The 25300-nt window shown below is 37.4% G+C and overlaps 1 protein-coding gene across 1 annotated transcript in view; it reads right to left on the bottom strand.

The window, feature by feature from the left end:
* Positions 1-24641, bottom strand: part of LOC139726726 (tyrosine-protein kinase Fer-like) — an 80537-nt gene extending 55896 nt beyond the window's left edge. Inside the window, exons 1-3 of the mRNA XM_071637720.1 lie at positions 24614-24641; positions 19871-20193; positions 17992-18194 (exon numbers count right to left, since the gene is read on the bottom strand). Of these exons, the coding sequence (XP_071493821.1) occupies positions 17992-18194; positions 19871-20132 (465 nt within the window). The 5' untranslated portion in view covers positions 20133-20193; positions 24614-24641. The remainder of the gene's footprint in view (positions 1-17991; positions 18195-19870; positions 20194-24613) is intronic.
* Between the last annotated feature and the right edge of the window lie 659 nt (positions 24642-25300).

Genomic DNA, 25300 nt, shown 5'->3' on the forward strand with positions numbered 1-25300 from the left:
TCCCTGCTAGCTTTAGTCACACTTTACTTTTTGCTTTTTTTGTGTGTGTGTTGCTTCACCATTGCTGCGTCATAGTGCGGGGGGGGGGGGGGGGGGGGGGGGGGGGAGGAGGAGGTCCCATGCGTCGCAGCCAAGCTCGCTTTTACAGCAAAGGAGAGGGCAGCTGTCAGCATTAACCACTGACTCACTTGTTTCACAAACACTGCTGTGCATGCACCTTAGGACAAGGTAAACTCCCCTCCATGCTAAATTCAGGGACAATTACTTCAAAATACATGACACAAGGCCTTTACTTCTCAGCTCAAAACTGAACAACGCCTAGGCTATATATGCGTTCAAAATTTCATCATCAAAATTTTCACACCACCTCGCACCTGGGCCATCCACCACATTACGATCTGCGGGGTGCCATAACTAGTTACAGTTATCTTAAAATGTCTTTACGGTAGTTGCAATTGACAGAACTCCACTGATCTAATTAGTATAGGCTATCCTCCTCTCAAGCTTCACGTTTCAAACCTCTTCCCCCCCCCCCCATTCTTTTTTTTTATTATTATTCTTGGTGTGCGAGTGTGCTGTAGAGCCAGCGATAGAGCAAGCTGCGGTATGGATCGCAGTCCGCCCTCGTTCAAATGATGTGGAAATGAGATGCTTCCTGTGGGTTGACTTCGCCACTCATCGTGATTCATGCCCCATGTCATTCAATCACTCCAATTCTCAAAACATTTACATACCAAACACACAAACAGATACATCACTCGCGGACGAAAAAGAGAGCACCTACCTGTCGCAACATGACTGTGAACTCTACCGCTTCGTGGACGATTTCCCCCTGTCTTTTTGGTAGCAACAGTATAGAGAAAGATGAGAAGTACAATGTGCCCCCTGCTTTTCGACTGCAGTTGTACATGTGAAGTCAAAGACACTGTCTTCGCGCTTATTCTTAGAGTTGTGTATTTCTTGGCCCATTGGGTACTTCCTTCGATATCGGAGATCTATTAACATGACCTTGCATCACATGACCAAGATATAACAACCAGTCCAGAGCGCAGAGCGCTTGTACTGAAATATTACACTCTGCTATTAATGAAAACATGGCAATTAGCCTAAAAAACACATACATATAATGCACACACATACACACACACAAACACACCACAAGAATATGCATGAACTTTAAGACACCAAGCCTCCAGTTCTTACATCATTATGTGAGGTTGAAATGTATGATGTATGAATATGCCACATATTTTGCGAGGTTTTAATTTTCGTGAATTTGACGAGTCGGGTGCTATTCATGAATCTAGAAACATGAAAAAATATTAACTATGATTCTGACATGAATGTGCCATGCATGAAAATGTTTCTCCATTAAACACTGTACTCCACAATCCCGAATTTAACCACTTGCAAAATTGTCGGGAAGTCCCGATTTGCGAAAAATTAGACTTGCTTAATATATGGTGTATACAGTAGTTTGTACAAGGAACTATTGGTTTGTGCAATGTCCAAGTCATGGCAGTCAAACATTTGCAACTGATATTGCTTGAAAACCCCAAATAAAATTTTGGGTAAAATAAACTGGATTTTGAGAAACAATTTGCTCAGACCATAAGAATACAGATGTCAGGATGTGGAACTGGCATACCGAACCAAAACAAAATGAGCAAACACGAACATACAGATGGCGAACAAAACAAAACAATACAATAAGACTGATGTTTTCTCCTGGCCTTTCTACCTTTGGAACCTTTATCAGAAAGATATGATTACCTTGCATAAAGTAAATGTCTCAATTTAATACTCTATAATGTTCATCGAATTGAATTGAAGCGAATTCATTTTATTTCCACATCATTGGATGGAACACCTTGATCAGCAAATGCTGGTTTCCATAGGGGTCCACACAATGTTTAGATTGTGAAGATTTGTAACATTTTGCAGACAGTGAAAGCTTCTCTGCAAACAATGGTGAATAAACATGAAAAGTCCATGCCACAATCAAGTTGATGGCCATACAAATCTACAGTCACATCAAACATGTGGAATGGCAGAATTTTGCTACGAGTGGACAAAAACTGAGAAAATTATGGAATTTCGGTATCCCATGTTTTCACACACAAAAAAGCAAGCATCTGCTATAGTCAAATGTAAGCAAACCTTGTGAGGTGATGAGTTGGCACTTCTATCAATCTTCACTAGTTCTTTTTAATGAAATAATAATGAAGGAAAAATTATGTCTGTTTACATGCACTTATTGCAGTCTCATAATGGCATAGCAATGGTTTCTTTCAAAGGAAGTACTAGATCTTACAGTTACTCAAATGTTTCATTAAAAATCATGATAAATCTTCTGTAATATCATTTTTAAGTCAATGGGAAAGGTGTAAGAAAAGGACATCATTTTATTTCATTACTATAATTATTATTATTATTATTATTATCATTATCATTATTATTATTATTATTATTATCATTATTATTATTATTTTTTTATTATTATTATTATTATCATTATTTTTATTATAATTATTATCATCATTATTATTATTACCATAATCAATTCAGCCACAAAATGGCAATACAACATACACTTTGTATATATTGTGATTGATATTTAACACTGTGCCATAAAAACATGTAAAACTATTAAATGTATCAATATCTTATAACCTTCTCCTTTTTTCCTATTATCATGAAAGTCTCTCTGTTCTGGTTTGATCTCATACTCTCTTCTCTCTTCCTTCCTGTATTCAAGTCATCTTGAATATGTATTAGAATTTCCCTTTAAACTTCTGTTGGCCCAGTATGTGCATTCGGGCCAAGGTTGTAAATCTACAGCAAAAACCGCTGAATCCTATTTACCATTAAAATAAATAAATAAATAAAAAACATATTTTTTTTTTCAATCAGGTAGCTCAATAATGCATTATGAGCCCGCACTCATTTTCAGCCCTGGTCCAGTGATGACATTATATTTTGTTGGAAAGGCTCCCTAATGTTCCCATCACTCTCCCCCCCCCCCCCCCCCCCCACTTATCTATGCCATACCACTCTACACAACCATGCCCTTGTTAGCTTACGCAACGATGCATGCAGTCTCCGCTACCTGCCAAACATGCATGCATTTGTGCGTAAGCTTACCAGAGTAGAGTAGTAAAGAGTGGGATGGCAATATTAGTGGGTGGAGGGGGGGGGGGACATAAGGAAGTCTTTCCATTTCATATCAATGAGCTCCAATGTGCCAGTCTGTCAATCAAGCCACTTGGTAATTACGGTTGTCACCCGTGAAAAAAACAAACAAACAAACAAACAAACACAAACACAAATGAAGAAGAACATAATCCACGACCTAGTTTCACTACTGTGGTTGCAAAACTGTAGTCATGGTGATGTAGAAAATATGTGCAATCATTGAATACTACAGGAGGACTTTACACTCTTATTAATGATAGCAACAATGGTCAAAACTTAAACCCATTGAGGATGAGTCCCGAGTATACTCAGGCAGGGGTGTAAGGCTTTATGAGTAATGCATGTTGTGGCAAAATCAGTCCATCATCAACAGGTTTAGAAACTATAAATGTGACATGGCTTTTTACAGTACATGCCTGTTCATGATCTTGGGTAAAAGCCATCAATATAGCTTACTGAAAGATCATTACTTCTAATAATGCACAAAAATAATGCACATGATTGTTGCTGGAAGTGAGACTAAGTCTGGCAGAAACAAACACAGTTTTCTTCACACCAACGAAGGAATTCCCATGGTCAGTTTACGATGTCCAGCATTGTACAGTTTTTGGTTAATCATTAACCATGCCTTTGAATTTCAAGATTTTACACAAATTATCAAGACTGTACTGGCACTGTACTGGCACAACAGAAGACTGTACTGGCACAACAATGGTACTGACACAGGCCCTTACCCATACTAGAACGTTATAATGAATTTCAAAGTTTTCAACAACAGCACCAAACAAAGGCAAAGTTATACCCAAAAGGTCCATTTGCCTCATACCAACAGAGATTAGGAAGACTGCAAGTAAAATTACTCAGAAAATGAGAAGGTAATGCCTTAATATTGAACTCAAGTACAAGTACATCATCTGACACAGCATCTTACATAATTTTTGAGCAGGTGACTTCATAAGTCCCCTATCGCAAACTCTTAGCGCAACTTATCTGGTTAGTTCACCATTCCACATTTATTTTGAAGAAGTCCACATAAAATGAACGTGCCCTTCTAAACCTCATTTACTACACAACTGAACTTTGATACTGATTTACATTGTTATCACTTTTGCGAGAAGAATGAACTTGATCTGAAAGGTGCTGATGCAACCTGTGACTCTGTATTTAAATGCTGTGTATACCAAACTAGTCGATTTTGTTACGTACGAACACCGTCTACAGTACGTTTTCCAACCAGCTTGTTAACCAAATTTAATTTGTAATTCAAAACTGGTTTGGACATGAACGGACGTCGTCCATAGTATGCTTCCCAGTAAAATCGTTTCACATTATCAAAGTCCATCTGAAATATGTAATTTTAATTGATTTTGACACGAACGAACGTCGTCCAGCTCCTTAATAGGTCTCGCAGGTAATTCGTATTTCACACCTTAATCATACTCAGTTCGAAATACGTAGCCACATCATTACAATAAGTTTGCAACAATACTTGAGCAGTGTGTTTTATGCTGTAGCCCACTGTTGTCTTATTACCAAGGCAGTCGTTGTAACCGGATAATTGTCATTTATTTTACCCTTATCAAATTATGTTCAACGACTCGCCTAATGCTGTGAAATAATGTAATATTTGTTTTTCTACACAATTTCACGGATTGTGCATTGGTATGTACGTAAATGGCTTGACATGAATCTTGTTGCATTCAACTGCAGGTTATATTAAACCCAATATGAATGATTTTAATACATTACGTCCAACTTTATTGCTGTTGTTGTTGTTTTTTTTTTTTTTCTCCAACAGCAACCAAAAAGTAATGACATTGGGTACATTGTACCACTAATATGTAATTCAGAATCTGTATCATAATGATACTTTTTTCCTTGTTTACAGTAGAAAAGGGTTGACAAGAGGAAAAAAAGAAAATGTCACCTCTGCTCGTCATTCTGTTCACATGTATAGGAGGGAGGGGTGACTACAAATTGTCTCTATTGGAATCGGTTAAAGAAACATGTATAATTCCGTTCTCGTGTTAATGGTATTCCTGCTTCTGTTCTCAGAGGTTGAGACAGTTGCGTTTACCTTGTTTGATATAGTAAGTTTTGATCTATGCACATTATGTTCAACGTCATTTATTCCTTCTGTTTTTTATAGAAGGTATATCTATGTTGAAATGCCAAACGCAAGCTCCACAAAGATTTTTAATTTCTTTTATACGTGTGCCAAGCGTGCACTTTTAAATGCCTATGATAATAGCACAAAATGTATCGACACAATTCTTATTTGTGACCACATGAACTTGTCCCTTCTTTTTCTGGTATGCAGATACTCCAGTAGCCAGATTCACACCCCCTGTCATTATTCTACACCCAGTGAACACAAGCTGTTAACATGTTTCAAGTGTTTCTTATTTTCTGGTTGTAACCGTACAACCGACATTTTTGCTGTCAATGTCTGTACGTACGTAGCTACTCAAATGTGTCACATTTCTTCAAAGGGGAAAATATTCATTCCAGTGTCTCTCCCTGCTTTTTATACAGTTTTCTTGCTGCTTGTACTGACAAACACAGGTATTTTTCTTTGTAAATCATCCCGTGAAATCCCTACCTCAAGACAAAAATTGTACTCGTACTTCAAGCTTGGTTTACGCATAATGCTTGCTCATGTTTTGTTTACAGACATTCCTTTGCCAGCTACTCAAGCATCTTATATAACTCAGCCAGGTGAATGTCGTCTTCTCTCTAAACAGCAAGCAGCAAACAAGTTCAAAAGCAGAGTTTTGTGTCAACAAGTCTATGTAATACCCACTGTTCTGAAACTTTTTCACAATGGCTGAGTCAAATAGTGTGAATGATATGAATAATGGAATTGTTGTTATGTCTGCTTATGCACAAGACAAAGAGGATGTACCCGTACATGCCACAAATAGCGAAGAGGGTAATAACCCTGATATAATTAGTTTGAACTCACAAGCTCACGAACTGATACTTGATTCTGATGTAAACGACACCAGTCCTCAAATACCACCCACAGAATACCACATTGAAGACGACATAATTTCATTATCTCATTCTAATCCAAACCAATTTTTTATTTCGCACTTTAACATAAGGAGTATAAACAAAAACTTTGATCAATTCAATATGTTCGTGAATCAAGTTAAATTTGATAGTCAGGTTATCGGAATCAGTGAAACCTGGTTAAATGAAACATCACCTTCTTCGCTATTTACCATTGATGGCTTCACTCTTTTGACAAAAAACAGGGCAGGTAAAAAAGGCGGCGGAGTTGGGCTTTACGTCACTCAGAATTTGAATTATGAACTCTTAGACGAATTCAGTTTAATGTCTGAAGTTATCGAGAGTATTTTCATTGAAATTAGGGTTCCAAATAGAAAAAGTATTGTTGTCGGTGAAATATACAGACCTCCAAATACAAGCCCCACTGAATTTATTGAATCTTTATCCGTACTTTTAGCTGATAAATATTTGGAGAATAAAAGTTGTTTTATCATGGGTGACTTCAACTTAAACCTTTTAGACTGTCATACCAACTCCGCATGCCAAGATTTCCTCAATGTGATGTTATCCGAGTCCTTTTCACCTCTTATAAAGAAGCCCACTCGAATTTCAGATGTCACAGCAACTCTAATTGACAACATCTTTGTTAATAGTTCTCTTTCCAATATCACGTTTGGTGTAATAGTGTCTGATGTATCCGATCATTTTCCGATTTTCGCTGTTCTGCCCAATGTTAACATAAGTAATGCCTCTTTTTATTCGCCCAATTCTGGTTTTCGAGAAATGTCAGAAACTAATCTTAATAGACTTAGGGAGAGACTAAGATCCGTTGATTGGTCAATTGTTAATAACCAAAGCGATGCAAATCTAGCTTTTGAACACTTTTCACAAATATTATCATCCGCATTCAATTCCATTATACCCGTTAAGCCATTTACTCGTTCAAACCGTAAAAAGGTTCCAAAGAAACCATGGATTACGAAATCTCTCCTGAGGTCTATTAACCGTAAAAATGCTCTTTTCTACAAATACCGAAGTGATCCTAACAGTCGAACTCGGTCTCGGTATGTGCATTATCGCAACGTTCTAACATCATCCATACGTTTAGCCAAACGAATGTATTTTTCAAAGCAATTTATCAAGCATAAAAATGACATCAAGAGTACGTGGAAGGTGATAAATGAAGCGCTGAACACTAAAAATAACATCGAACCACCTAGGCATATTATTAATAATGATAAGTACATTGAAGATGAAGCTGATGTGGCAGAAGTATTCAATGAATACTTTGTAAGCATAGGACCTAATCTTGCCAGCAGTATTCCGCATTCAAATACTGATTTTTATTACTTTCTAAAAGACCAGAATCAGCAGTCTCTTTTTTTTGAACCTGTCATTGAAGAAGAAATCAAAGATATCGTGCAAAACTTGAACACTAAGAAAAGCTCTGGATGTGATGGAATCACCAATTTTCTCCTTAAAAACATCATTAATGAAATAGTTATACCATTAACACACATTTTTAATCTATCGTTATCTACTGGCATAGTTCCACAACAAATGAAAATAGCTAAAGTAGTACCAATTTTTAAAAAAGGACAAAAAGAATCTGTGACAAATTATCGCCCTATATCTTTGTTAACTTCATTTTCAAAACTTCTTGAAAGGTTGGTATATACGCGCACACACAAATTTCTCGAAAAGTGTGAAGTTTTCTGTAACTCCCAGTTTGGTTTTAGGAAAAACCACAGTACGACCCATGCCTTACTCACTTTTATCCATAAAGTTGCTCATGCTATAGATGATGTCTCCCACACTATTGGAGTTTTTCTTGATTTTTCGAAGGCCTTCGACACAATTGACCACGATATTTTGATTTACAAGCTACGACATTATGGTATACGTGGGAAGGCTTTGGACTGGTTTCGAGATTATTTATCAAACAGAAAACAATTTGTGAGTATAAATGGCCGTGATTCTCAGTTAAAGTTAATTTCATGTGGTGTTCCACAGGGCTCCTTACTAGGCCCACTATTGTTCATTTTGTATATTAACGATCTTCCTAGTTCCTCGCCAATTCTTTCCTTTATATGTTTTGCTGACGACTCCAATCTGTTTTTTACACACAGAGATCCTTATACTCTTGTTAACACAGTGAATAAAGAACTTAAATCTGTGCAATCTTGGATATACGCCAACAAATTGTCACTTAATATTGATAAAACTCATTGTATGCTTTTTAGCAATAGTCTTAAAACCCTTCCTTTTCATATTAAGTTTAATGAAACTGAATTAAATCAAGTCAGTAGTATAAAATTTTTAGGGCTTTTTATTGATAGTGATTTATCTTGGAAATCCCACGTTAGTTATTTAAGTAATATTCTTTCTAAAAATACGGGTGTTCTTAATAAACTTAAGAGTGTTTTTCCAAGTCAAATTCTGCTTAATCTTTATTCTACTTTGATTACTCCGTACCTTAATTATGGTATTCTTGTGTGGGGGAATGCAACTAGAAATCTTCTTGATATACTGTTCCGTATTCAAAAACGTACCATCAGAAATATCAACCATGTCGGATATTTGTCCCACACGAATGATTTATTTTTGAAAAATAAAATACTGAAAATATCAGATCTGTTCAGTTACAACGTCGGCATATTTATGTACAAATTTTCTGCCAACGAGTTACCGGGTGTTTTTACTAGCATGTTCAGAAAAAACTATTTGATTCATAATTATCCTACCCGCCAAAGTGACGCATTTCACCTTCCACGTACTCGAACAATTTTCGCTAAAAAAACGATAATGTATACGGGCCCTAGATACTGGAATGACCTCTCCCCCGAAATAACAAGCTGCTCGTCCTTATATTCCTTTAAACGTAAATTAAAAGAGTTTTTATTGAGTGCATATTTTGCAGACACTGAACAGTCGTAATGTCTTATGTAATACTGTGGTATGTTATTGTCCAATCAAACATTTTGTCAACACGTTGCAGATTCCATTTAGGGTCTGGCCATCGGGCTCTCTGAATTCATCATTAGCAATTCCACATTCTACTTCGTTTCCCTCTCTTCCTCTTTCCCTCTACCCCTCTTTAACCTTCTATGCAGAGCTTGACGGCAGGCACCAAATGGCTTAATAGTTGTACATGTTACTTTTTGTGTCTTACTGATCATATCCTGGTGAAAGTTTTAATGCAACAATAGTTCATAGTATATATACCAAAGTAGGCTGTATAATAATGATGGCTCGGTCACAGTAAGTTCATATTAATGTATAGTTTGTTTGTTTTTCTTCTTCTTCTTTTTCTTCTTCTTTTTTATTACATAAAATTTGGCAACCTTACATCATCATTCTGGTCTTATCTTCTATCCGTTCTCCGTTTCTTTTTCACAAACACTGATTACTCGGGGCTTACAGCCAAACAAGCTAGCTTTCATGTAGGTCCCGTCATACTTCTCTTTGATCAACCCCATTTCGATTTCGATTTTGACCAGTTATCATTACATGTAATTACTGTGTTATCACCATGTATATTGTTTGTTTTCTGCACATTGTTCACAAGGTAAAAGAACTTGTCTGGTTTCTGTTGTAATGTTCATAAATGAGAAGTATGAAAATAAATGAATTGAAATTGAAATTGAATTGAAAAATTGAAAGTCTTATCCGAGTAATATTTTCCCCCAAAATTTTATTTTATTTTTTTTGCAAAGGAAAAGGACTCAATTTCTTTTTTGTTTCATTTATAAATTTAAAGCATTGACAAGATAGTAACAATGGCAAAGCAATAAATAAAATATTTCTTTTCAAAAAAAGTGTATGTGATATTCATATTTATAAATCAAGATGACTGGTGGGTGTTCAAGTCAGCAGTATGTTTGCCAACACTGCTAATATTACATGGCTTCTTCTACTGTGTATTTTCTACTGTGTATTAATGATCATTCATTATGGCAATCCCAAGTTTCTTACGTGTGAAGTAACATAAGGAGGGGGCAGCATCTGCTTGCAAAGTTTCAATAGATTTCTTGCACCTCAAATTACCACTCGTGTTGTTAATATCAACCAGCAGTCTTTTTTTTTTTTGTACTCTAGCTTATTAAATCATAATGAAAACATCATTCAAAGCAAAGTTTAATGTGTTTTGTGTCTGCTATACTTAACAATACGCTAACATCTAATACATATGAATGGATGGATGGACGGACAATATGAAAACTATGCTGCCAGCACCCCCCCCCCCCCCCTCACATTAGGGAACTTGGTTATGACTATATGAGCTTATGAATGGCATAGGTATAATGGGTACTGTATCAAAGTAAAAGTTGGAAGGGGGAGGGGGGCAGGGAACTGAAAGATTGGGCCACCATAACATGAGCTACATACTTATGGTGTGTTACATGTAGTAATGAGGTTGGGGGTGAGAAAGGGAAAATGTGTTGACACAACAACTCATCAAGCCCTATGATGTAGTTTTAGCTAGAGAAAGTGAAATGCTGAAATTAATGTAAAATGGACACATTTTAAAGAAATAATTTCAGTGAATATACACAAATGTACAAAAGAGACCCAAGCTGAGTTGCTACTCCAGAAACAATCATCACAAGCTCGTAAATGGTATGCAGCCCATTAAAACTTTGTAGAGTCTACTGTGGACAAGGTTGTTGGGTCATTACTTCAGGGGATAGTTTTCAATTGCAAATAAGTGCTATTGTTCCACATGTAGCAAAGATATTGTATGGATGACAAATGCCTATCAATATCAAAGATGTCAAACATATTAAATTACATACTTCAAGGCTTCCAGTCTGCGCGAGTTGGCATGTTTAATGTTAATGCAAGTATCTGAGTCTTGCTTTGAAAATGTCGGAGCCTTGTAATCTTTTCCAGAATGCTACCTGTACTTGAATTTAGTGACATCGTGAAGCATTAAATTTTTAGTATGATCATGAAGACTGCAATAATCATTATTCTGATGGAGAATAAAAAGATATAGTAATATTCACGTATTTGACGTATTTGACAACTTTGACATGGATGAAACAATTCAATAGTCCACATTTACGGCCTTGAACAGGTTTTTCAGATTTTGTCCTACTTCTACTATAAACTTGAAATCAAATCCAAACGGATGCAAATACCCAGACAGAAAAAGAATCAAACATGTGTGACTAGAGAAGACAAGGCATCATAAATCAAACTGCATGCCACGGGTCAAACACAAAGTAAACAGAGTGCACATGACAAAAGGCGAGTGACATTCACACGGGGCAACGGCCTAAAATTGAGAGTTTCAGGTAATCCTAGGTCTCCCTCTAGTGTTCAAACACTTGATGAAACCATCAAAATTACGGCTGCAATCATCTGAAGTCATTTCAACTTCCACTTTTTGACTTAGAGATAATCTTAGACCTCGTTTACAGTGCAGGGTCGGGCCGAGCCCGGGCCGAGCCGCAGCCGAGCTTGGCCTCAATTGTGGTACTCGGCCCCACAATTCTGTCCGTTTACAGTGCCAGGCTCGGCCCGGGCTTTTAATTCAAACATTTCAATATTTTAGTGGGGCTCTGCTTCTAAACAAACGATTATTACTAGGAGCACGCCGGTTACAATTTGGTACCGCATTTGACCCAGTTTGCATTTACAGTGAGAAAAGGCCGGGCTTGGCAGCGGCTCGGCCACAGCCGAGACTACCTCCAGAGCTTGGCCAAATGCGTGGCCAATTTTGGTATCGCATTAGGCCTTTTGCGTGTTTACAGTGAAATGAAGGCCGGGCTCGGCCGCGGCCGAGCCCGGCCCTTTCACTCACTGTAAACGGGGTTTTAGTGATACGATGTAGCTGTCACATCATCTAAACTGACATTCTCTTTTACTAAATTTAAAGGAATTCATATACAGAATATAGTGTAGGATTTCATTACACTACATATTTTCCAAGTGACAACTGAAACACTGATCACTCAATTCATCAACGACCAATCAAGTACTGAGGATTGTTTCTCTATACAGCATCGGTTGAGTAACTGTACCATATCCATGTGCATATTGTGGTAGTGTGGCTGTTCTTGGGGCATGTGCATGTGCACAGTTTTAATACAGCATTGCCCTGTACACTGTTAGGTTCTAGTGCTCATGTTCAGTGTTGCATGATAATGTCAACATTCTAGCTTTTTCCTCGTGTGTTTGCTTACATGGTAAAAAAAAAGATAGAAAAGAGGCAGACAATTGTAGAATAATGATATACAAATAATGAATGTTCATGAGTACAATGGATAGCATATTTCATGAGGTGAAAGATGAAATATTCTGTCCACTGCACGAATGAAAAACATTTATCATTTGTTTTATATAACACCTAAAAATAAATCCTTGTCATTTGATGTTTTATACATTTGGAAACAAGACAGAATGTGTGAGATCTGAGATCGAGAGAGAGATCTGAGTGCTAGATGCTGACACACTGTCTGTCAATATGCTTGATCAAATGCACACTGCAAAGGCAAGCGTTTTACGTACGTAGGGAACCGGGCTCTCAGCGTGCGTGCAATGGAGCAAATCACAGGGATTCAAGACAGTGAACGGACCCATAATTGCACGAATGATGCTGTCATAGTAAAATGGGACAAATGATGAATATCAAACAACCCATCAAATGACAAGGAGATCTATTCAGGTGTTACATAAAATACATTGAATAATGATTTACAAGCTATCTTTATTTTTTCCTCTATGTTAGAACCACTTTCAATCGCGTATCAATGGATGATCTCAAGTTAAACTTCACAACGAAGACACAGGATCCCAAATCAGAACTTGGATCACATGAGTGTACAGTTGCAAATAGTTTGTGGCAGAATCAAGAAAATCTCTGCATTTAATGACACTATGACAAAGCTACTGTTCAAATGCTCTCCATATTGTGATTGCATACATGTACTGTATATCATTTTGAAAAACATTATCATGTGAAAAGTCTGAAGATTGTGTGACTTGCAGGTGCCTACAAAACGGGTGCACGCCACGAGACCAACACCCACGAGTCATACAGCCTATGAGTTATACACCCCACGAGTCATGCAGCCCATGAGTTCGACACTAAGCAAACAAGGCCCACTAGACCAACATACTAAACCCCATGTTGTGTCTGTTGAACTCGTGGGCTGTTTTTACCTAGTGTCAGTCTCATGGGCTTTATTTGTCTAGTGTCGAACTCGTGGGCTGAAGGACTCGTGGGTGTCGGTCTTGTGGGATGACCCCCTCAAAGGAGCTTCAAACACAAAAAATGGAGAACACCATTCATATTGCTGGGTTGCCCTTGAACTACAACAGGCCTTGCAAGTTTGCAGCAGTAGGATACAAGGAGACTGAAAGCAAAGAGGCTTTCCCTACTGAAGATAGAGCTTGCCTCTATTGCCATGACCTTTGTCTTTCTTTCTTTCTGTCTTTCTACGTTCAAAGGGATCTTCCCACAAAGGCTCCCAGACTGTGCTTTCCCCAGCCGGATGAATTAAAGGCCTTTTCTAAAGTGCTGTTTTCATTGCAACAGATTGACAAACTGCCCTTCATCAACATAAATAAGTACCACTTATTCAGCATTTTAGTAGTAGCCATGACAAAAACAAAACAAAACAAAACAAATCATGGGCATACATACTCAGGTTGGATTCAAACTAATGATCTCCTGATTATGTTAATTCACAGACAGGCATCATATCCACTAGACTACCACACTTTTGCCCAACAGTCAGTGCTGGTTCTAATCCTTTACCTTGATGATGAAGGGCTATTTGTTAATCCGTTGCAACGAAAACAAGTTGATGCAAGGATTCATTAATTTTCCAACTTTTTTGGACAAGGATTTTAGACCACTGAAGGGGGCTTTCTCATATTGAATGTATTGAAGTTTTCTAGTTCCCTAAGTCTTTTAGGTTTAGGTCCAAGTTTTTGATTTGATTTGAAAATCTTCACAACAAAAAGTAAGCTGCGGGTAAAAACTTCTTGACAGTAGATTGAATTTTTGAGATCATACAGAGCTAGCCATATTCATCATAACTTTAGCATGGTTGAAAACAAAAAGAATGCAAAGAGTGATATTTAAGGACCACATTTCCTATTCCCAGTAATAGCCATAGCAGAGAGTAGATGTCCAGTTGGCATGGAATGGCAAATATTTTCAAAGGCAAAGCTCTGACCATAAGGGGGATCTTTCCCCAACACATGTATGGCTTCATGGAATGCAGTAAGATATAGTGGAACACTCAGTGAAAGTTTGAGGACAATCTGACAATCTGTAAAGTTTTAATTTATTTCATGTGCTGCCCTCTTGAGATGAAAACTCTATAATAAATTGATTTGTCACAGTAGTACATGTACATATGCAGAACATTACAAGACACATTTCACAGAAATTCCATAAGTCTTCATTGTTTCAATCAAATGTACACCATCTTGAGATCTGTTACTGAAATAAGCTGAAAAGGCAATTGTAATTCTCTATGGAGGAATTGTATCAAAGTCCTTTTTGATCTCCCAGAAAAGGGACCATTGTGTGAAATCCTTTTTGCATCTCTTGAATACAGTTTTATAAAATTACTGTGACATCACTTAAATTGTTGTAGAGATTCCATCTAAACTGGGTAGCATGTGGAATAATGTCTGCTTTTCCTAAAACTTTCATCACTTCCTGTTTTACTTTAAAGGACAAGTTCACCTTCATACGTGGATTGAGAGAATGCAGCAATATTAGCAGAACACATTGCTGAAAGTGTGAGGGAAATTGGGCAAACCGTTCAAAAGTTATGTATTTCTAAAGTTTCTGTGAAGTCACTTCTGGATGAGAAGACTACTACAGTGTATGATGTCACATGTGTAGAATGATATAAGGACAATTCAAGAAGAATTTCACAAAATTTTATTTTTTGAAAAAGTACACATTCCTTTTACTTGCTAATGATATATGTTATCAAAGAGTAATATTATTCCCCCTGCCTTCTGAACGAGATTAGTCAAGTGCTCTTTTATCATGCAAGCAAAGTGAAAATGTGATGAAATTTCTTTATAATTTCTTTATACCATTCTATGCATGAGACATCACAAGTTGTAGTAGTCTCCTTATCCAGTAATGGTGGCACTGAAACTTCAAAACTTCTTAACTTTTGAATGGATTGTCTAATTTTCCTCAAACTTTCACAGATGTGTTCTACTATTATTGCTGCATTCTCTTAGTCCTTATATCTGAAGCTGAACATGTTCTTTAATCTCTCTGCATTCACTGAATAGACAAACATGATTGGGGAAACTTTCCCTTTAATACCTTTCCTTCTGAAACTTCCTTCTGCAGCACCATTTTTTTAAAGGTTGATTATATCCTAGGCCAGGAGGGGAAATCACTTAAACAACTAGAATACTGAGACTTATTATTCTGAAACTTCATGTGAATTACAAAAAAGAACAGAGAGTGTGTTTCCATGGGAGCTCTAGGTTGAATGGCATGAGGAGGAATGGGGTGATCTCTAACATAATTTTTTGATTTCGTAATTTGTAACTTATCATTTCAACACACAAAGGGCTATGCATACTGCACGTGTGTCAGCAATGAATTCTACACAGAACACTATCTCTCACAGCCTAACATCTTTACTTCCTCTTTTCACATTTGGAAGCCGCAACAAGTTTCAAATCCAGTGACATGAAGGGAAAATCTAAATAATAGCAGACCTAATATTAGAATGAATATAATTTTACAGAAATATGTGTAACATAGTATCGGTTTTTGAAAGGTAGGCTTTAACTTTAAAGTCATAACAGAGGCAGACGGAGAAGGAAGAGGACGAAGTCAGGATGTAGAAGTTCAAACTACGTGACCTGTCAGTGCATCAGACATACTTTTTGAAACGTCTGCAGAATAGATCCTGAAGTGGGATCCATCATTTCTGGTGTCCACACTTCCACTACAACACACTGAACATCAATTATGGCTCAGTACTCAGGATTTCCACCTGAATATGTTTTGATAAGAACAATGATAGATTTGGCAATGAGAGCTATAATAAAGGGATAAAGAGATATGTACTGTAAAACGAGGAATGTTTGCGTGCATCTTAATTTTGGAAATTTCGCGAGTGCCACGATTTGCGCAATTAAAATGCACATGAAAGTTCTTGTCTACACTACTGTAAAAGTGGAAATTTTCGCGGTGTTAAAATTTTCGCGCATTTCGCGCAACCAGAAACAAGCGCGAAAATAAAAGCACGCGAATGTTTTTGCTTGCCATATGTGCCTGTGCGTGATGTCTTGATTCCGCGGAATTAAAAACACGCGAAACTCTTCCGACCAGGCCAAGCGCGAAAAATTAGTCACGCGAAAATATCCACTTTTACAGTATAAGGCATTGAATGCCAGTGGCAATTCGCGAAAATATCATGCCGCAAAAACGGCCGTCGGCTCCAATCCGCAAAAAAAATTCATGCAGCGAATATATCACATTTTACAGTATTTGTTTGCAACACAAATAGCACAGATACCCATACCTATCGAACAGAGCTGAGACTCAAAGGCTGTGACAAATTCATCAGAAATATATTAAATAAATGAATATATTGTTACATTTATATAGATATAACTTTAATCTGAAGACCTTACATGATTAGATCCGGTGAAATAAAATGTGAAGACATCTGGACTAAATATCCTCTTTGTCAAACTCTCTTCCAGCAAAGCTAGTATTCAGTAAATTTCAATAATCCTAATTTAGCACATTTGATGTAACCCATGTTTATCGACACACAATGGATCTGTGTATCATGTTCAGGGCAGAGAAGAGTTTATCATTATTGGTTTATGACATCAAAATCAAACTTTGTAGGTACTAGGTGAAGTAGTGCATCGCAGTATTCACCAAGAAGGAGCAGTCTCTTTTTAATTCATCACAACTCTGTGTCAAGATGGTAACTTCTGAATAAGCAGCACAGTGCATGTGAGCATATGGAAATGAGAGGGTTTGTCTTGTACCAGCACACAAAGGCTGTCCATAGAAAGTATCTTATATTAACAAGATTTACGAAAAGGGCAGATCCATCGCTTTTTAAGGGATCACATTAGTTACGTTCAGACGACAAGCCTTAACCTTGAGGTTAGGAAACCTCGAGGTTAAGCTTGTACAGATAGTTAGGGACCGTGTAGACGCACTCATAGTTAGCTAACTTCGAGGTTAGCTTGATGTTAAGAGCCACAAGATATCTTATGGTTAGCGCTCTAACCACGAGCCGCGGGGGTCCCCACTCGTAGTTAAGCACCGTGTGGACACAAAAATCAATGCACTCAAAGGGGCAGTTTAACCTTGAGGTTAAGCTTCGTGTGGAAGTACGTCGAAGTTAGGGGGCAAGAGCTTAACCTCGAGGTTTCCTAACCTCGAGTTTAGGGCTTGTTGTCTGAACGTAACTATTATTTCACTAAGTACTACAACCGCATATCCGAAAGGTCTTTCCTGTGTCATCAATGTTGTTTAACCACAATAATCACAACTGCAAATATAAGTGTAACTAGGAAATGACAACATATACACAAACACATATGCAAACAAACACGCATAGTTATATACACACACGCAGAGACACAAACTATTTCTTACATAAATGTTGCATATTTTGGGTCATTTATGAGGCCAACTGCATAATTCAATCACAGAACCGGGACACAATTGCTTCCGTTCAAAAAGAGTAGGAAGACTACCCCCAGGTATGAACGTGACCTGAATGCGAGATGATATGCCCCCTCTCTTACCATGTAATACATCGCAGGTAAAGAGAAGGTGGCGCCCTCCGCATTTGCATCAACATCATCGTCCAGATCGACCATATAGAGCTCCTCATCCTCCCCATTAACCCCCAGGTCCTCGTCTGCCTCGGTGTACATCTCCTCTTCCAGCTCTGGCTCACCTGCCATGGATACTGGGAGGACTGGCGCTGTATTCCTGGTCGGCAGAGCTGGTGGCGGGTGGATCGTAGACAATAAAACCATTTTAACAGCTGTCAATGTCAGTGAATGGATTTTATTATGGTAATTCTTGTGCATTATGTGATTGTGTTTTTTTTTTTTAGGGGGAGATTGCAAGTGATCTTAAGATTTTGACGTAATGTAATATGTATTATTTGAAGTTAATACACTTACATTCAAGATGAACCTGAAATCATCTTTTAAAGACAAGATTTTACAGTTTGAACCCTGTTCACAGATTCAACACACTTGGCTTTTTGCTGAGACCTGTATGTACCTCCGTGTTGTATATCCCACAACCAAAAGTCATTTACCTTTTATTAATGTATGTGTGCATGTGTGCGTGTGTGTGTGTATCTTAGTGTTTCCCTCGTCACCTGATTGGTGTATTTCATAATTAAAAGCACATGGTATACAGCATAATGACAAGGGGCGCTGTATGCCAGTTGGTTCAGGTTATACCTGTACATGAGGTAATAGCAAACCATGCAATTGGCATTTTTATTCATTGTTGATTGCTGCCGTCTTGTATATTTTTCATATTGTGAAGTAAACTTATTATTCTTTCACAGTCTTCATAAATAATCATAAATATGTGTATGTGTGTGTATATGATTATTATGTATCGTTTGAATATGTAATAATGATATCTTATATCTTGTTGTACATACAGCTGTATGTTACTCCGCAATTCAGCCATTTGGCTGCTATGACAGTATTGAGAATGAATAAACCAGATTGAATTGAATTGCCAGGATCACTTATATGCTGTGAGTGGCTAAATTGACTTCTCCTTTGCCTAACTGTTTAATACCAGTATTGACTTTCTTGTTGGCACTACCACTTCCTGTTCTGTCAAATAAGCTAAATTACATTTGGTGAACTTTCTTTTTCACTGAATTTTAAACTTTCATGTCAACACTACAACTTCTGTCTAATGAGTCACATTCAGTGATTTTTTTTTTCTTTAAAGGGTGGAAATGTTTCACTTTCATGTTGACGCTACAGTTTCCTGTTCTGTCAAATGAACCACATTCAGTGAATCTTTTTTTTTTTTTAGGGTGAAAGTGCTTCACTTTCATGTTGACGCTACAATTTCCAGTTCTGTCCAATTAGCCACATTTAGTGAACATAAATACAGTCATCATTGCATTCATGACCTGTAAAATTGGCACAATTTACACAGCAAATGAAGTAGTGAATGACAAATATTGTATGCTGTTCCAAACTTTGCATATCCACACAAACTTCAATTACATGTACTTCCATTTTCTGGGTGATTGTTCAGATTTGAATTACATACTGCACTTTAGGATCAATTGATTTTTTAATGAATATGAGCATGCTGAAAATATCATCCAAAAAATAAATCACACAAAATCACTTTTAGCCTTTTATATATTTCACTGTGCTTTCAGATAAAGCATTTCACGGTACTCAGAAAATAATGGTCTAAAATCACTGGCAAACAGTCAGTGGATTAGATTTTCCTGCAAAAATTATCACCACCATTTCAACAGATGAAATCATATTCTCCTGATGGGAATTTTAGAATATGACAATATTCATCACAATCATTTGCATGTTGCCCAAACAAGATCACAGTGCTAACTGGGTTACCATGGTGATAAGCGGGTTACCATGGTGATAAGCGAGAAGACCTCACCTGGGGGAATGCCCGTTAAGCTTGAGGAGCTGGAGGTCTTGGAAGGCGTGCGGTCTGGTAGTTTGGGTGGCGGCGGCTGGCTCCCGAAGCCTGCCCCTACTTTCCCTACTCCATCTGCGCCAGCCAAACTGGCAGTGCTGTGGACCCCGCTCCGACCCCCTGGTCTCCCGGGCAACCGTGGGCCCCCAGCTCCCAGCGGGGGGTTCCCATTCCCACCCTCTGCACTGAATTTCTTGCGCAGTTCGTCAAACTTGCTGGCCATCCTCGCTAGAGCATCTACACAAAGTGTGAGGTCAATGACCAGCTGCAGCTAATTGGTCTGACTGTGAGAGAAAACGAAAACATGAAGAAAAATAATTCTAAAACATCACTTCAACAACGAACATGTGTGATAAGGTAATCTCTTTTGGACATGTTCACATTGACAAAACATTGTGATATACCTCCCTAAAGACAGTGCTCTTAAACATCCCTCATAAGTTTGCATTTTCAACATTTTCTTCTAAACTTTTCAATATAAACATTTTCTTTATGATTCTACTTCAAAGTATCAAATTATATTATTACGACATCATGCATTATCCATGAAAGATAAGGGGGGAAAAAGATCATTTCAGTAAAGGAATTCATCTGGCATTGATCTCTCTTTTTACAAAGCACATGAAACACTTTATAAAAGAGCACATAGCATGTCAGGTTATCTAATTTCAACTCATGTTCAGAGTCACATTATAATTTGAACAAATCAAAGTGTCAAATTTTGCTAAAAATTTTAAAGACGTTTTGGTTCTAAAGTATTGCTTTTTACTCCAAACACAACTTTCTCTCTGGGGTGAAGACTTCTTCTTTGTACAGTAACTTATTTTCATGCATGGCCATTATATGTGGTTCTAGCAAGTACACCAGAAATCTGTTTTCCGCATACGGTATTCTAGCCACACGCACATCACAACTATTTGCCCAGGGTTATCAAAATGGGCCAGATATATGGAATCCCCTACCGGATCACATCAAACAGTCCAAGTCATTCAGAACATTTAACAAAGCTTAAGATTCACCTAATTTCATCATATTTTTTAAAATCATTAAATCACTTCCAAATCTTCAAAAAAAAAAAACACTGATGGACTCACCACTTTCATGTACTTGCCACTCAGCACATGCAATCTATCTCACCCCCCCCCCCCCCCCCCCCACCCTCCATTCATCCCCAATACTCACCCTGGATTTTAAACATCATCTATATTAGTCAGCTAGGCTGTTTCCACTCTCAAGCATATGCTTATAGGATACAGCCATTTTCTGCAATTGCCCCCTTAGATTGTACCTTTAAATCATTTTCTTTATTATCAATGTACCATGTAATTTGTATTAAATAAGTTGTCAATATTTTGTATAAATTCATCAAGTCTATTAATTCTTCTTTTGAAAATCCTATGATTTGCACAAAAGGAAAATGTATCTTTATAAATTATGTTTGTCATAGAATTGCAGAAATTAATAAATATCGATCAATCATTGAATAAATCAACAATCTCATATTTCAAGAAAGCAGCCGGGTGATCAAGTCTGTCATTTCCTCTGGGTAGCCCAATGGCTGAATCAGAGTAGGTGTAGCTCTTACTTGACGCAAATGATATCAAAACTACGTGTTTGTTTTTCTCTTCTTTTCTTTTCTTGTCAGATAAACAGACTACAGTTTATCCTGGGACATAAGACTTGTAATAACATCTGGTGTGTTAAACTTGTCACATGAAGCTACATGTACTTGGCAACACTTGCTTATTGTTCACACAATATAACTTTCAACTCCTCCTCAAGACTTCTCAGAATTTAATATCCAATAATATGATTTTGATCACCATAACTCCCTGTACTGGGGAGGACATAACGAGAACTTCTACAGTATTGGTGAATGAAAGTGTCACATTCAGTTGTAGTTCTGAAATATCAAGTTCTTACAAAGATGATCAAAATGTACTTGGTTTCTAGAAATAGGCCATTTTAACTGTACAATACTTAAGCAGAGAAAAATCATTAACCCATAATTTGTCCCTCTTCCACCTGTGAATGACTTGAAAAACAAACAAACACTAATACCACATCTGTATCTGAAACAATTCAAATGATTATGTAGTCTTCTTTGCTAAAATCTCACCAGTATCATTTTGAGAAATTTTACCAAAAATGTGGCAAGTTGTTGAACCAGTGTAAAACCAGGTTATATTATAATGTAATTGACACAAAAAGACCTTCTTTACCTATGCTGATAATTGAAGATCATACTGTCCCGTAAATCTTCAAAGAGGACATGATACATCCGAATATGACGTTGCCTTGGCAAGAATGTACTGAATTTCCTGTTTATTAATTGGTACAAACTTTGTGGTTTGTGCAATCATATTTCATTAATTTCAATGTCCTTCAACAATTCAATGTCTGATGTCACCTTCATTCAGATTCATACAGAAATAATTTCACATATCATATCAGATCACAGATGAATGACAGGGAGGAAAGGTGTCCTTGGTAGAGCCAAATTTGAAGGTTGTTTGGGTGGGCTTGAATGGCATAATTTTCTTGCATTTTTTTTTTAATATCAAGGGCCTTGAAATGGACTACTATTCTACATAATCAGAGTGAGTAAACAAGTAAAATAAGGCAAACTACTGATAAATTTTGTGAGTACAGTATTCATCGCATAATCGGGCATCTGATAATCGGGAACCTCGCTTAAATGACATACGCTTCCCAGAAACATTTCCAATGCACGTTATTTTCACTGGATAATCGGGCGGGGACCTCTGATAAACGGGACAATTTTTCTTCAAGCGATCTTTGATTTTGTTGATACATGTATCTAAAAAACATGCCTCGCTGTGTACGTTGTTTAATCTCAGTCATACACTTTGAGGGCAAAGTCCAAATTCCTCGTCTCTGAGTGTTTCAACTTTCAATACACTGTGATCTGTGCGTACGTCACAATCTTCCTCAGTTGTGAATGAGCTAGAGGGTGGCGCCGAGGGGTAGCGTGGTAGTGTATTCATGTACATGTACAGTACGTCAGTATGCATGTGTGTGTGTGCACTACATGTACATGTCGTATGCTGTTTAATAGTGTATGGTGAGTGCTCATCGCAAAATCGGGCACCTCGCTTAAAGGGGCCGTGTTTGCTACTCCCAACCTGTCCCGATTATGCGATGAATACTGTATTAGAAAAATGCAGCGACTGCACACAAAAAGTTGCTATAAAAACAGCAAGTGTTAGGACTAGCACATATGTCCATAACATAACGTCTATAGAGACCCATGACAACTGCCCATAAACAATAAGTCCAGGTTAGGACTTTTCTGTTCTTTTCTTTTTTAAGGTTAAAGGGACTGTACAGTACTGGTTGAGGTAGGGATTCATGTTTTGAACATTCCTAAGTGAGATAATGAAAAGCCTCTTATGAAATATGAAAGAGCATGTAATTTTAAGAAGGATTCAACATTTATTTGATGAAAATTGGTTTTCAAATGGCTGACATATCCCAAAAAGTGCTAATAATAAAAGGCGACATGCCCCAACTTTATTAGTATCTCTTTGTTTCACTTTGTTTTTGGATATCTCAGCCATTTCAAAACCGATTTTCATCGAATAAACTTTTGATACCCCTTAGAACTGCATGCTCTTTGACATCTCATAGAGTGGTTTCTGAATATCTCACAAAACGTTAAAAGCTAAATCTTCACCTCAACCAGAACTGTACACACCCTTTAAGGTGTGAAAAAAAAAATCCACTACTTTTCACAAATCACAGACGCAGGCAATATCCTGATCAAACAACAGTCATCTTTACTTTAGGTACCGGTATTCAAGGACAACACAAAAATTACAATAGTACAGCAAGTCATACCAATCTATATCCTGCTTCAATTGTTTTCTGTTCTTGTTTTCTTTTTCAATGAACATGGGAAATAGGGAAAGCAAACAAACAAATATGACAAAAAATGTAAACAAAGAATGAAGAGGAAATATAGACTATTCTGTAAAACTACACCTGTGATAACTTTACTCTCAGAAACATATCAATTGGCACCAGAAATATGATAGACACAGCCTCTAAACTATAAGCATCGTGAAATACATCAATCATACATTCGAGGTGTAATTGACTCCTTTGAAAAATAGTGTAAGTGGGCTCAATACTAAAGAAATACACAGACTTCCTTTGAGGTTTATTTTGATATCGTTCTGCAGTGCTACTACTACTAGTGGTAGACTGTAAATTTTACTTTCAGAAAAAAAAAAAAAAACTTTTAAAATTTTACTTACATTTGCTTAAACACTAGCCTATACTCTGGAAGAGAGAATGGTAGTTCAAAATACACTCTGTCAGTTTCCTATATCCACCTTGTCCAGCTGATCCAGACAATCCTGATCCACGTTTTTTTTTTTTTTTCTCCAGAAAGATTTTGCAACCATTCAAAGCGATTTAGGTTCTACACCCCACAAAATACTGGGTAAGGGACTACACTGTAGTATAAAACTATGTGCCGAGACGGTGGAGTGCGTACGAAGAGCGATGCAATTTCAGTAATAATCTCAATGAAAACAAGTTAAGAAACAGTAGTAGCCTACAGAATCAAAGAATACCATTCAGTAGCAATATGTGCATTCAAGGAGCACTTCCCTACACAATCTCATTCATTGTTGACTTAGTTTGGCTAGTTTTCTTATCGAAAGTAGTGCGACTCACCTCTGCGAGTTTCCCAGCATCTCTTTCTACAAACAAGGAAGTAACTTCCGATAAAGTTTCGCTAATGTGTATTACGGAATTTCTGACTGCTGAATAACTTCGTACGTTCCCAGTAATAACGGGAAAGCATGATATACATTTGTAACAGCGGTACCTCAACATCGCGGGCGGGGGGAGGCTGTTAGTGTTAGTGTTATCACCATGCGGTAAATATTTGGAGAATAGTGGACGAAGTCCCTCATAATCTAATCTTCTTAACAAGAAATCACAGCCAGAGATATCATTAATGAGGATGCATACAGCAAAAATTCCCGGGAAAAGGCAGTAGAGAATGGACTACTAGTACTCGTTAGTTTACGTCAAAAACCACTGTACCAGGTGGTCAAACTTGAAGTGCACTGGTGTGAGAACATTGTTATTGATTTTGAATGACAAAATAATATTGAAATGTCTTTATTGTACATGTTTATGTGTCTTTTCTGTCTTTCATTTACTAGTACGCAGGTAGGCCTATGTCTTGTTTTTGTAAGTTCCAGGGTGACTATCTAAGAACACTAAATCGACATAAAATTATGGCGCCCTGCAAGATTGAGCACTACTATCAACACCGAAGATTGGACTATTTTACTATCATAAATATATCGTCGTCACTCATCAGATACCCAAAATATTTGTGGATGGAGTGAA

The sequence above is a fragment of the Diadema antillarum genome, unplaced genomic scaffold (assembly GCF_040938485.1).
Source record: "Diadema antillarum isolate AM-2024a unplaced genomic scaffold, OU_Dant_1.0 seq00000097_RagTag, whole genome shotgun sequence".
NCBI classification, from domain to species: Eukaryota; Metazoa; Echinodermata; class Echinoidea; order Diadematoida; family Diadematidae; genus Diadema; species Diadema antillarum.